Here is a 14,994-nt window from a genome sequence, read left to right on the forward strand (position 1 = left end):
CTTTGATATTCTTTAATGCACAAAACCTTTTTATTTTGATGAAGTCTAATTTGTATATATATATTTGTTGCTTGTGTAATCTCTAAAATCCCATTACTCTAATACATATAAATAAGATGTGGTATATTCATGCAATGAAATATTATTTGGTCATAAAAAGGAATGAATGAAGCTGATACATAACTTGACTGAACCTTCCAACATTATGCTAAAGAAACCAGTCATAAAATATCACATATTATATGCTTCCATTAATATGAAAGGTCTAGAATAGGCAAAGTCATAGTAATAAAAAGTAGATTATATGGTGCTTTACAATGACCTAGAGGGGTGGGATAGGGAGGATGGAAGGGAGGCTTAAGAGGGAGGGGATATGAAGACATGTGTATGCATATGGCTGATTCACTTTGTTGTACAACAGAAACTAACACAGTATTGTGAAGCAATTATACTCCAATAAAGAGCTATTAAAAAAAAAAGTAGATTACTAGTTGCTTTAGGGGTAAGGTGGGTTGGGGTGATGTGAAAATAGGGGGCAATACCTAAAGGCTATAGGTTTTGCTTTTTGTTTGTTTTGCACGCAGGAACCCAGCATTTATACATGTGGGGCTGAAGGGGTTCACTCACTCCAGTGGTGGCCAAAGTGTGGGGCCCTGCACAGGTAGTGCCGGTTCATGGCGTCCTCAGCCCTGGCTCTGTGTGACTGGAAGAACACTGCCTCCTTGTGGCCGCACTTTTGGCAGTGGTAGTGCTCGGTTCCAGGCAGCATCTGGTCCTGGGACACGTCAGTGATGTTCTGGGTCAGTTGTGTTATTTTGCTGACGTAGATGATGCCCCGTTTTTCTTCTCCGGCTGGTAATCACAATTCTAGCATGCGTAGAGAAGAATGCGGTTGTCTTTGTCCCCCTTGGGTAAAACATGTTACACTCCTGGCAGAATATAATAACCAAGAAGCCTGGTTCCTAGGTCCTGTCTGTTTCCATAGCAACACCTATGGATGTTTTTAAAAAATTGTGGTAAAAGGCACAAAAATTGACATCTTAACCAATTTTAAGTGTACATTTCAGTAGTGTTAAGTACATCCACAATGTTGTGCAATCTCTAGAATTCTTTTTCATCCTACAAAAGTGAAACTCGATACATATTAAACAAGAATTCCTCATTCCCTGCCCCCTTCCACTTTGTGTCTATGAATTTGACCACACTCAGCATCTCATGTAAGTGGAATCATGCAGTATTTATCTTTTTGTGACTGGCTCATTTCACTTTGCATAATATCCTCAAGATTCATATATGTTGTAGCATGTGTCAGAATTTTTTTCCCCTTCTTAAGGCTGAATAATATTCCATTTTATGTATATAACATTTTATTTATCCATTCATCAACTGATAGACACTGAAATTGCCTATCAGTGAATATGCTATGAACGTGAGTGTACAAATATGTTAAGAGTTCCTGCTTTCACATCTTTTGGGTATATACCCAGTAGAATTGCTACATCACATGGTTAATTCTTTTAATTTTTGAGTAACTACTGTGCTGTTTTCCATAGCAGCTGCATCATTTTATTTCCATCAATTCAACAGTGCACAAGGGTTCCGATTTTTCTGCATCCTTGCCAACACCTGTTATCTTGTCTTTTTCCCTCTTTTTTGGGGGCCGCACTGCGTGGGCATGCGGGATCTTAGTTCCCTGACCAGGGATCGAACCGGTGCCCCTTGCAGTGGGGACTGAGTCTTAACCACTGGACCACCAGGGAAGTCCCCATCTTCTTTTTGATCATTGTGGTGGGTGTGAGTGGTATCTCATTTTGGTTTCAATCTGCATTTCCCTAATACAAATAATGCACATCTTTTCATGTGCTTGTTGGCCATTTGTGTATCATCTTTGGAGAAATGTCTATTTAAGTCCTTTGCCTATTTTTAAATTGGGTGATATGGGTTTTTTTGTTTTTGTTATTGAAGTTCTTTGAGTATTCTGGATATTAAGCCCTTATCAGATACATTATTTGCAAATATTTTCTCCCATTCTATACATTACCTTTCCACTCTGTTGATTATGTCCCTTGATGCACAAGTTTTAAATTTTGATAGTTCTATTTAACTATTTTTACTTTTGTTGCCTGTGCTTTTGGTGTCGTATCTAAGAAATCATTACTGAATCCAATGTTTTGAAGCTTTTCCCGTTTTCTTCTAAGTTTTAGAGTTTTAGCTCTTACATTTATATCTTTGATCCATTATGAGTTAATTTTTGCATATGGTGTAAGAGTCCAACTTCATTCTTTTGTATGTAGACATCCAATTTTCCCAGCACCATTTGTTGAAAAGTGGGGTTTTTTTTTGAGGTGATGAAAATGTTCTAAAATTGTGATGGTTGCACGTATCTGTGAATATACTAAAAACCATTCATTTGGGCATTTTAAATGATGAGTCAGGGACTTCACCAGTGGCGCAGTGGTTAAGAGTCCGCCAGCCAATACAGGGAACATGGGTTCGAGCCCTGGTCTGGGAAGATCCCACATGTTGTAGAGCAACTAAGCCTGTGCACCACAACTACTGAGCCTGCGCTCTAGAACCTGCGTGCCACAACTACTGAAGCCGGCGTGCCTAGAGCCTGTGCTCCGCAACAAGAGAAGTCGCAGCAATGAGAAGCCTGCACAGTGCAACGAAGAGTAACTCCTGCTCGCTGCCACTAGAGAAAGCCCGCACACAGCAACGAAGACTCAACGTAGCCAAAAAAAAAAAAATTTAAAAAATGATGAATCATATGTAAATTATATTTCAATAAAGTTGTTTTGAAAAAAAGAAAGTAAAAAAACCCCAACAACCCAGATTGCTGGTCCCCTCCCTCAGCGTTTCTAATTCAGCAGCTTTGGGGTGAGGCTGCTGCTACTGGTCTAGGGACTATACTTTGAGAACCACTCCGTTAACTCATAAGAAGTGATAGTTTCCTAAGGAACTTCAAAATAGCTTTCTTTTACTGTCCTTTAGAGACATAAGGATAACTATGGTTTGTACCTGGTTCTTTGATTAAGGTCCTGACAGACTTTAATCTTATCTGAGTTTTCAAATAGGTGGGTGTTCCTAAATGGAGCTTTCTTTGGCATATCTTCAAAGATGTATTGGATACATGGTTAAAAAAAAAAAACTTCATAAAGAGACACTGCTTTTAAAATATTTCATATAATAAGCTTATTTTAATAGCACAAAAACTAATCTGCTTCCAATCAGTAGAGGAAAAACTTCCAAAGAATTTTATAAAAATAACCAATACTTTGAACAAATACAAAAGCAAATAACTAGGTAAATATTACAATTATGTACTCCAAGCCCAAGAAAGCAGAGACCATCATTACAAGCCAAATCATTCTGGGAACTGGTCATTCCAGGTTACCAAAATGCATAAAACAAAACTTCTATTTTTTAGCTTTACAGAAAAGAAATAACTCCAGTAAGAAAACTAATTTAAGTTTCATGAGAAATAGACCATATTGGTGACTTTAAAAGTTTTTCAAGGAGTTCACAGAAATAGGGAACATCTACATCTTGATTTTTATGGCAAATGAGTTTTATGTTGACTTTTGAAGCTTAAAAGACCAGTTGCTCTTTTGACAAAGTAGCTCCGAAGTAAAAGCCAATCAAAAGGGCAGATAACATCCGTGGGACCCATAGGTCTTTAAACCCCATCCTAAAGTATAATGCAAAATGTTAAGACGAACTAGTTTAAAAATGCAAATATATTTTAGTTTAGGCTTCAATATAAGAGAAACAAAAATTATCATGATTAGGATTTGACTAAAGATTGGGTGAAGTTTTTTCATATTTGTCTATCTTACAGATAATACTGATCATTCAATATCAATGATGTGCTTATTTTTGTGTATGAGAAACGTATGGCTTCAGAAACCAATACTTACATTAAGTTCATTACTATTGCCAAAACTTGACAAACCTGTATTTTGGGTGTGATATTGTTTGAAGCTGGTTATTAAATAAAAGGAGACTGAGAATCTTGCTGGAAAGCATCCTTCAGAAAGACAGAAACTGCCCAGGCAGAAGGGTGTCTATACATCTTTCTGCATTTCTATATACATCTCCTTACTACCTCACAAACACAAGAACAAATTAATATATTTACATATATGTATTGGACCAAAGATGAATTAACTTTCCCTACAAAATTATATTTATTAGGAAAATACTAATAGACACTATTTAAAAGAAGGCAAGGTCTTCGAGAAAAGATGGCAACCATTCCAATAGCTGAGTGCTATTGCTTTCTCTTAATAACATCTCTGGAATGGAGCAAAAGGAGGATGAGTGGTTGGTAGATAGACATGACTACCCCAGAAATACCTGGTAGGCAGAAGCCAGCAACTAAAAATCACAGCCCTATATATGGAAAATGGCTAATGTTTTTGTTGGTGGTGACACCTTTTCTTATACTTAAAAGTTACTCCTTAGGGCTTGTACTGAAGCGGAGAGCACAACTTTAGTTAGGAGAAATTTTCCCTAAGTATTCTACTACTTAAACCTTTGGTAGAAAGGTGAGTAAGTGGACAGCAGGCTATTTGAGGCCTTTCATTACTCCTGACTGTAGAAATTTAAAAACCATACAAATTAACTGTAACATCATCAGAAGAAATTTTAGGCTTCTATGACCTAAAGATGATTAAACAGCAATGGAGACTCCGACATAATATTGTTACTTAGTGTACTGTGCTTGATTTGTTACAACTGTAGTCCATGGGTCTACTGGTAGAAATGGCAGTCAGTCCTGAAGCAGATCTTGGTAAATTTGCTTGACTACATTCTTTAGGTAGTTGTCTTCCAGTGGCGCTTTAGATAGAATGGCAGCGATTTTATCTTGGCTGTAAAGAACAAAAGGTTACTTAATTTTTCTGGAAACTTGTCTTAATTTCAGTGCAATTCATATCAGAGTACAGTTTGAGTACAGTTTCTGAGTCTGCTAGGAAGCACAAATAGGTATTTCTGGAAATAGCTAGATTGTCCAGTTTAAACTGAGATTCCAAAAATAAGGCCTAAGAACCAATTCTGTATATAATTGTGAGGTATCTTGACTTAGCTGCTTTCTCTAGCTATAAATATCTGTTGGTGTTTGCTGATGGATTTGAGGTGGGCATATTCTAAACTCTGTCACTTTACAATCTGTCAGCAGTGTGTCCAAAAAGTCACAAAATATACAGTAGAAATGAAATATTTTTAGGTCTGTTTCCGCAGACTAATTGAGAAAAGCACTATGACTGCACCATAAAAGTTGTTCAAATATGATCTGGACTAAGCTTATGCAGGATTTTTATCCTTCTTGATTCCTGTTTAGGTAGGGGTGTTCAAAAAGTGGAGCAAGTGTAAAAAAATAGACCAGCTGTCTCCAGCATCCACTGGAGATAGCAATGAAGGTCACTGACTTTAAAAGAACAAATTCTTCAAAATGAACTCAGATAGAGGTGACATTTGGCTTTCACTATGGTCTATCCATTTTCTGATCACTTTGAGAGATCTTTCAAAAGATATAACAAAGGTAAAAAAGTAGTTGGGGGCCCTTTCCTGCTGGCCTTTTACTCACCCAATGTTTCCAAGGTGATTTTGAATAGAGAAAGGTAATGGGACAGATGGGTAATGGGCTGAGAGAGACAAAGTTATCTCAAACTTTGCAAATGCTGCTGAGCTGCAGAATAAAAGCCTCAATCTGTAAAAGACAAGATCCTCAGTTAAAAATACAAAACAAAAATAGAATGAAACACAAATACATTTTGCTTTTATACTGGCATGAGAAACTTTGGTATACATCATTTCTTGTCCTTATCAAACAAACAGAGAGTAAAACAACTGCAACAAAGTATGATTATGATTGTATTTTCATTAGTCATGAAACTCAATAAAATAAATTATCTTAATAAGTTTTCAACTAATTACTTACTGTTATAGATTGAGCTGTGTCCCCTAAAAATTCATGTGTTGAAGCCCTAATCCCCAGTACATCAGAATATGAGCTAATTTGTAAACAGAGTCATTGCAGATTTAATGAATTAAGATGAGGTCCTCCTGGAGTAGGGTGGGGGCCCCTAATCCAAAATGACTGGTGTCCTAATCAAGAGGGAACATTTGGACACAGACATGCACACAGGAAGAATGTCATGTGAAAATGAAAGGAGCTATTGGGATTATATATTTACAACTAAGGAATGCCAAAAGACTGCCAGCAAATCACCAGAAGTCAGGAGGGAGGCATGGAAAAGATTCTCTTTCACAGCCATCAGAAGGAACTGACCCTGCTGACACCTCAATCTTAGACTTTCAGCCTCCAGAGCTGTGAGACAATAAATTTCTGTTGTTTAAGCCACCCAGTTTGTAGTACTTTGTTATGGCAGCCCTAGGGAACTAACACACTTACTCAGTATTATTCACAGCTATGTTCATTAGGTTATAATTTGGTCCCCATCGCTTTAAAAACTCAATCTCCTCTCCAAGAAGTTTGCAATGGCTCACTACCAGTGAGATTTCTTGAAGCATCTGGGAAAAATAGGAAAAAAAAAAAAAAGAGAGTATGAAAACATTTCAGTGTTTAGTGGCTCTTTTATAAAGAACCCCCCAAAGTTAAACAATTTAATATATTTATCATTTCAGGATACACTATTACATATATAAAATTTCAGTTCTGCTGTTTGGGACAGTTAACATAATTTTCCTTTAAATACTTCAATGGGAATTTACCTTGGGTACCTGATGCTGTGTTGTACATTTCTTCTTCCAGGATTGCCTTTGCTCAATGTACTGGAAAATAAGGTTATGAACTAAAAGGGAGGAAGGAGGAGCTTTATCCTCTGAGGAAGGGGAAAAAAAAATCAAAAGCAGAGTATTACTTATTATTCATATATTTTATATATATATATAAATACAAGCTAGAAATATTAACTAAAAATACCTTCAAACTACTAGGTGTCTAAGTATCGTCTCCATTTTATTTTCAAACACATAAATCAACATATATAGTGAACATAAGACATTCTGATATAAACTCAAGCCTTTATCACATATAGAATAGAACTTAGTTAAAAGTATAGGCTTAAATGTAACATAACCCTGAGTTTAAATTCTGGCTTTCCTTACTAGCTGCGTGATCCTAAACACAATACTTACTTCTTTTGAGCTATAGTTCCCTAACTGTAAAATGGGGAGTAGTGTTGATGTAAGTAGTACACATGCCTGATACAGAGTAAGTACTCACAATGGTAATTTGTAAATTATGGAAATAGCTATTATTAACCATTGTTCAAGATCTAGTAATAACTTTTTAAAAAAATTTCTTTTAAAACCCACCCAATATTTGGAACAATACCCAAGCAGTTTTAGGTCTAATACACATTTCTAAGAACAAATTATTATTATTGTTGTTGTTTATATTTAATTTAGTATGTAAAAGAGTTCTCAAGGAGCAATATACACTTGTAAATTTCCAACAAAGTCTTGTTGGTTTAAATGTTTTGAACTTACCATCTAACAGAGATTGAAAATTCAGGTCAACAATCTTCCTACAAGCCTTGTCCAGGAAACGGAGACCAACTAGGAAAAACCAACAGAAGGATAGTATTTCTTTTTATTATCTGATTCAAAGCCACATATAACTCAGTACTTTAGAATCCTCCTCTTTCTGGGTAGCAAGGTTTTTTTCATAGGCAGCTGAAGGTTTATCCTTGAATCATATTATTCTCTGTGTATGCAAAGTTTCCCCTGAGAATGCTGAACTATATTAACTGGGCAGGCCTTTAAATGACATTTAAGGTGTGGAACATTTTTGTAATTTATCAGGGCCTCCTCCTTTGATCCCTAACTTCTGTGTGAAGATAATATTATTTTCAGGAACCATATAAAGAAAATGACTATGACCTCCCCAGACCTACTATCTTTGTACTAATACAGTGAAAATCATGTATGCTTTCAGCATTATAGTAATGAATTTTAGGTAGCCAGGAGAGCTGATTGCTCTTCCAGACACCAGTTATCTCCTGTATCTCAAATTCAGATTCTTTTCACTTTGTTGATTATTTTCTATGTATTAGGCACCGTGGATATGACAGTGAGACAAACAGACATGATCAATCTATGCTCTAAAGAAGCTTACAACTCAGGGGAACACACAGATAATTGTACTAATAAACATACCAAGAACTACAAACTATAATAAGCTCAATTAAGAAAACTGCAGGAAGCAATGAGAACACATACCAGGAGGGCAAGTAGTGGAGGGAATGAGTAAAGGAGAGTCAGGGAAAACTTTCCTGAGAAAGTGATAATTTAGCTGAGCTCTTAAAGACTATTAGTAGACATTTATTTAGTGAAGAGGAGGTGCTATGGTCTGAAATTCATAGGCTGAAATCCTAATACCCAGTGTGATAGTATTAGGAGATGGGACCTTTGGGAGTTGCTTAGATCATGAGGGTGGAGCCCTCAGGAATGGGATTAGTGCTCTCACGACAGAGACCCTGGAGAGCTAACTAGGCCTTCAGTCATGTGAGGATACAATGAAAAGTCTGCAATCCGGAAAAGGGCCCTTGCCTGACTCTGCTGGCATCCTTATCTTGGACTTCCAGCCTCCAGAACTGAACTTCCAGCCTCCAGTAGTTGTTTATAAGCTACTCAGTTTATGGTATTTTTAAAATGGCAGCCCAGAAGGACTAAGACAGGGGAAAGAGCTTCTAGGCATAAGAAACATCAGTATGAATGTCCTGAGGTAGGATGAAATATGACTGAGCATGAAAGACCATGACCTTTTAAGGAAATGAAAGAAATCCATTGTGGCCGACGTGCAGAGAACAGTGTAAAATGAGGCAGGAAAAGGAGGAAAAATTCAATTCATGCAGGGCCTTACAGGCTATATTAGTATTTTGATCATTAGTCTAAGAATAGGGGGTGCATGATAAACTTTTAAACAATCACTATTGCTACAGGAAGGAGAAAGAATTGGAGAGGAAAAGGAAAAGATCCAGAAAGACCAGCTATAGTGTTATTGTAATCATTTAGATTAGAGATGACTATTGATAGAGAGACACAAAAAAGTAGATGAATATTAAATTAAAATCAGTAAGTCTTATTCATGATTTAGATATGCCTGGTGAGGAAGAAAGAGGTATAGGGACTTCCCTGGTGGTGCAGTGGTTAAGAATCCTCCTGCCAATGCAGGGGACAAGGGTTCGAGCCCTGGTCCGGGAAGATCCCACACGCCGCGGAGCAACTAAGCCCATGCGCCACAACTACTGAGCCTGCACTCTAGAGCCCGCAAGCCACAGCTACTGAGCCTGTGTGCCACAACTACTGAAGCCCACGTGCCTAGAGCCCATGCTCTGCAACAAGAGAAGCCACCGCATGCAATAAGAAGCCCGTGCACCACAATGAAGAGCAGCCCCCACTCGCTGCAACTGGAGAGAGCCTGCGTGCAGCAACGAAGACCCGACGCAGCCAAAAATAAATAAATAAAAATAAAGAAAGAGGTATAGAGTGATTCCTAAGTTTTAATTTTGAACCTGAACAGAAGTTGATGGTATTCATTAGAAAAAGAACTTTTTTTGGGGGTGCCACACCATGCGGCTTGCGGGATCTTAGTTCCTCAACCTGGGATTAAACCCGGGGCCATAGTAGTGAAAGCTCCAAGTCCTAACCACTGGACTGCCAGGGAATTCCCAGGAACTTTTAAGGAGAATTGGGCTTGGAGGCTGGGAGATTATAAAGATCCTAAGTTTCAATTTGGCCATGATCACCCAGGGTTGGCCATGCTGAAGCTATCTGTTTCAAGAGAAAAGACCTAAAGATACTGACAGGAGATTTTAACAAAATAGCTAGGACTCTGTCAAGTTACCATATAGTGATGTCTACCTACTTTGATAAACCTACCAATACACACAGAATTTCCAATTAGCTTTTTAGGTTAACTTATATACAAAAAAACAACCAGTCAAGAATCATCAGCCATTAGAGTAAATTCTCTATCACAAAAGACAGATGGAAAAAAGGAACTCAGAGTAAACAGATATGAATAGCATGTTGATCCATTATTTTGGATAGGCAAAATTTCTATCTAATGTAATTCGACAAAGGGTAACTTTCACTAGCTGAATTTTTATTTTATTTTTTATTTAATAAGATAAAATTCTATTATCACTAATTAAAGTGATTGCCTCTTTTAATTAAGATTTTCAGCAGTGCTTTTATTATGTCAATAGTTATTATTGTATTAAAATAGAGATATGAATCTTTAGTAAGTTTAGCTGTACATTTATGTGCAGGGGAATTATCTTATTCTTGCTACTCACCTACTGGCTCTCCAAAGGTGATGGTGAGTTCTACTGTGTCATAAAGAAAGGTGAATATAGCTTGATCATCACTCCACTCAATGACATCCCATTCAGACAAGCTGAAGAGAGAATAAACAAGACAAAAAAAACACTTTTTGAGATAAAAGAAGAGAGTTAACTTCTTATACCACCTGAATAGTACCATCAGCAGCTGTTGGAGTTTTCTACTATCTTGGGAGACAATCATTATTTTAATTCCAATATTGTGAATATACAAACTTATGCTTTTGAAAGAAATAAGAATGGACTCAATCTTGAGTTGTATATCAGAGAAAAACCAAGTCTAGGCAATATAAAATATTAAATATTTAAAAATTATAATTCCATAGCTCTCCCACCTTGTATACTTTCAGCTTAGTGTTGAGTATATTAACTTTTTTTTGAGAATGCATTGTATTATAGGTTAAAAACAGTGATACACATTACAAACATATGTCAACTGCACTAGTGGATTTAGACAACCGTGAAGGTACAGGATAAAACACAAGTTAATGTCACCTACTTTTCCTTACCTCAAATGATCCAGTAGCTCTTCAGTTCTATTTGTTTGTTTTTGCACAAAGTCTATTTGAGCAAGGGTCTGCTTTTTCTGTACCTCCAGCTCTAAGAGATTTCTGCAAATCAAACCAGGTATTTAGAGAAAGATAAGGCCACTGTTAGAGAATTCAGACTTCATTAAAAGTTTATGACAAAAAGTCATGTGCTAAATGGCTCCCCAGTGAGGTGTATGACATCCATTTTGCATTCTTAGTTGTTTTTTTTTTTTTAATAAGCATTAAACTAGAAGTTTGGGTCTAATTAGGAAAGGCCTAAATCAATGGCGCTCAAATTGGGATCCATGAAGATATTCTTAGGGGTTCACATGTTCTTTAGGATTATTATTAAAATTTACATTTTCATTTTGATGTTAAAAATGTAAGCATAATGTAGACCATAAGAATGCCCAACATAAAACTGAGACATGACATAATTTCAGTGCCTGCATTTGGTTTTGTTTAGTTTATTGGAGCTAAATAGAACTTATAATTTGTTAGTCATTTTGCTAGCATCAATTTATTTTTAGCCAAATATTGATATTATCACCTGTCAAATTTACATTTTCAATTGGAATTTTTTTGGTTTTGCCATTATTTGTATTTGATTTCTTTTAGTCTTATAGTTAAATAAGATCCAGAGTATAAGACACACACGGGCTTCCCTGGTGGCGCAGTGGTTGAGAGTCTGCCTGCCGATGCAGGGGACACGGGTTCGTGCCCCGGTCCGGGAGGATCCAACATACCACGGAGTGGCTGGGCCCGTGGGCCATGGCCGCTGAGCCTGCGCGTCCAGAGCCTGTGCTCCGCAACGGGAGAGGCCACAACAATGAGAGGCCTGTGTACGGCAAAAAAAAAAAAAAAAGAAACACATACCTCATTTTATATTTATTTATACTTAAGTGCCATATAAAAGCAGTTTAATGCTAGATTTTCTTTAATAGGATCCTGATATTTTTTTTGTTTCGTTTTGTTTTTTTGCAGTACGCAGGCCTCTCACTGTTGTGGCCTCTCCCCTTGCGGAGCACAGGCTCCGGACGCACAGGCTCAGCGGCCACGGCTCATGGGCCCAGCCGCTCCGCGGCATGGGGGATCCTCCCGGACCGGGTCACAAACCCGTGTCCCCTGCATCGGCAGGCGGACTCTCAACCACTGCGCCACCAGGGAAGCCCAGGATCCTGATATTTTACAAGCTTGAGAACTACTGCCTTGGATTAATGCTCTGTAAACAATAAATGCTTAGAAAATACTACTGACTAAGATGGCCTCCAAGGTCAAGTTCAAAGTACAGTAGAAGCTCTGACTCAGCCTTAGTCAATACTCATGCCCTCAATCTTGTCAGTTTCTGGAGGTAGGAAGTCACTTAGCCATGTGAAGTTTAGCGTATTTTCTAACACTCAAACAGAAGACTAACCTTTGAAGCTTTTCTTCTTCAGTTTTCAGCTGTTCCAGTTCTTTGAAAAGAAAAATAAATCTATCAGAATGTACACATTAAAATATTGGTACAAAAATCATCTGTTTTATTGAAAAGTCTATCTCACCAATCTTACCTAAATAAATAAATAAACTCAGAACAGGGGATTTTTTCCCCCCATTTATCTCCTTAATTAATTCAGTTACCTTTCTCTGCAGACTTCATTTCAGAATCCCACTCTTCCACAGGATTGTCTTTCTGTTCATCCTCCAAATACTTAGTTTCTAAAGTAGACAACATGCATTAGAATAACTCAGTCAAAAATAAACAACCAGAAATGAAAAGAATAGATGGTCCCCAAATGAAGTGTTAAGAATATTTCACATTCATCTTTCCCTACCTTTCCTTGCCAAAAAAGCACTGAGCTATAATAATAATTTCATACTAAGACTTGCTTCTAGTGGCAGACAAGTGAACTTTGAGCCATATGGCAATGATCTCCAATAGCAGCTTCTTAGGGGACACTCTGAGATGGAAACTGTTTATATATAATTTGCATATATTAAAGTTATTGTTAGGAAACCCCACGGACTAAGCAGGAACAGATACACATATACAGATGCACATACACAAATTTACATTTTTAAATTTAATTTGTTTCTGAAACCTTGGACACATCCTTAAAAGCCTTCTCTCTCCCCACATCCAAACCCAAGTTTAGATTTTTACCTCAAAAATATTTTCTGAATCCACTTTTATCCTTTGCCACCACCAGGTTCCCTTAATATAAGCTATTGTCCTTTCTTAACCATATCAGTCCAATAACTACACTTAACTTCTTATAATTACTCTTGATCTATTCAAATCCAGTATCTACACTGCAGCCAGTGCTTAACAACCTTCAAATGGCTATTCACTGTTCTTAGAAAAACTCAAAACTCCTTAAGAGGCCCTCCTTGGCCTGGCCCCTAAAAGTGACATCTCCACTTTCATCTCAGACTGTGTTCCCTTTTGCTCTTTCTATTCTAGCCACATTGGCCTTATTTCAGACCCTTGTACTTGGTATATTCTTTCCCATAGAAGGGCTTCTACCTGTGCTATTCATATTGAATAGTCGGCTCTCCCCTCCCTTCTCACTTTAACTCCTACTTATTCTTCAGATCTTGACTTAAATGCCACTTCCTCAGAGGGAAGCCTCTCCTGACCTGACTAGGTCAGATTTCTGTTTCAGGAACTTATAGCACCATGGAACCACTCTTCCATAGCAGTTACCATAAAACTATTTAATTCTTATAATCTTTTCTCAGTATTGTAATAGCAACTTGTCAAATCCAAGCATATTTGAATGTGATCTCCCATGATTTGCAATTGAAATAGTATTGTGGTTCTGTATATTATGTTTAAAAATTAAAGCATGGAAACCTTTCTTTGTGTATAAATGTTTGAATTAAAAGAAGGTAATGGGGGACCTCCCCAGTGGTCCAGTGGTTAAGAATCTGCCTTCCAACGCAGAGGACATGGGTTTGATCCCTGGTCAGGGAACTAAGATCCCACATGCCGCGGGACAACTAAGTTTGCACGCCACAACTAGAGAGAAGCTCACACGCCGCAACGAAAGACCCTGCATGCTGCAACGAAGATCCTGTGTGCCGCAACTAAGACCCGACACAGCCAAATAAATAAATAAATATTTTAAAAAAAGAAAGTAATTGAAGTATTGATAAATGAAAAAAAAATGCTCCACGAGGGTATAAAGTTTTGTTTTTAATCACCATAGTACTCTTAGCACCGAGCACTATACAAGGCACATAACAGGTACTCAGTAATTTGCTCAAGGAATAATGAAGAAAGAAATAGGGAGCCATCCAGTGGTACCTAGAAAGAGTGTGGTTGTTGGTATTTTTAAAGATAAGAGAGAGGTGAACATATCCAGTGGAGGAGGCAGAGAGGTTGAATATACAATAGATAAGGGAAAATCAGTGCTATAAGATTCCTGAGAAGACAAGAGGGGCTGCAATTCAAAGTTTAGGTGGAAACACTGATCTTAGGGAAAAGGAAGGATGAAAGAATTGATATAGAGATATAAAAGTTTGGTTTGTTTGGTAGCAGAAAGTTTAGAAGTTCTGGCCCTAATGGCTTCTATTTTTTTTCATGAAGTAAAAAAGCAAGACAATGAACAAAGGGGTGGTACAGTTTAAGATTATGAAATTCATATACTTATCAATTCAATGTAGAAAACATGTACTAGGCACTTATTCTGTGCAAAGCATAGTGCTAAGAACTTTGAAGGATATGAAGAAAAATAAAAGCTGATCTTTGCCCCTATGGAGCTTCCAATTTACTTAGGAAAATAAACTATAAAAAGTAACCATAATTACAAGTAGATATGATAGGTAATATAAGAGGTACTAACAAAGTAGCCATGGTAGCTCAAGGAAGATAGAGAACATGTCCTCTGGTAAAAATAGAGGGAGAATACATTAGGCAAAGACAAAGTGGCAGGACTGCACAGAAATGACAAAATTTGGTTGGAATTTAGGATGTGTAAGGGAATAATAGTAAAATCATATAAGAAAGGAATATCTGAAAATGATTGTAGAGATTGTTAAATGTCAAGCTCAGGAGTCTGCATTTTATTTTGTAATAAATGGAAAGGCAGAAAAGTTGTCAGAGAAGT

At 37.2% G+C, this 14,994-nt stretch overlaps 1 protein-coding gene and 1 pseudogene across 2 annotated transcripts in view; both read right to left on the reverse strand.

Moving 5' to 3' along the window:
- Positions 1-586: 586 nt before the first annotated feature.
- Positions 587-983, reverse strand: LOC117202927 (DNA-directed RNA polymerase II subunit RPB9-like; annotated as a pseudogene).
- A 2,194-nt stretch (positions 984-3,177) lies between these two features.
- Positions 3,178-14,994, reverse strand: part of KNL1 (kinetochore scaffold 1) — a 63,238-nt gene continuing 51,421 nt past the window's right edge. The window contains exons 18-26 of one of the 2 annotated variants that reach the window (XM_049705816.1): positions 12,524-12,601; positions 12,318-12,357; positions 10,883-10,984; positions 10,329-10,429; positions 7,516-7,584; positions 6,736-6,845; positions 6,416-6,534; positions 5,588-5,710; positions 3,178-4,871 (exon numbers count right to left, since the gene is read on the reverse strand). In XM_049705816.1, coding sequence (XP_049561773.1) covers positions 4,772-4,871; positions 5,588-5,710; positions 6,416-6,534; positions 6,736-6,845; positions 7,516-7,584; positions 10,329-10,429; positions 10,883-10,984; positions 12,318-12,357; positions 12,524-12,601 — 842 coding nt within the window. In that variant the 3' untranslated portion in view covers positions 3,178-4,771. Of the gene's footprint in view, positions 4,872-5,587; positions 5,711-6,415; positions 6,535-6,735; positions 6,846-7,515; positions 7,585-10,328; positions 10,430-10,882; positions 10,985-11,305; positions 11,742-12,317; positions 12,358-12,523; positions 12,602-14,994 lie in introns of those variants that run through there. The other variant, XM_049705817.1, reaches the window with a different exon arrangement.

The sequence above is a fragment of the Orcinus orca genome, chromosome 2, assembly GCF_937001465.1.
Source record: "Orcinus orca chromosome 2, mOrcOrc1.1, whole genome shotgun sequence".
Lineage (NCBI taxonomy): Eukaryota > Metazoa > Chordata > Mammalia > Artiodactyla > Delphinidae > Orcinus > Orcinus orca.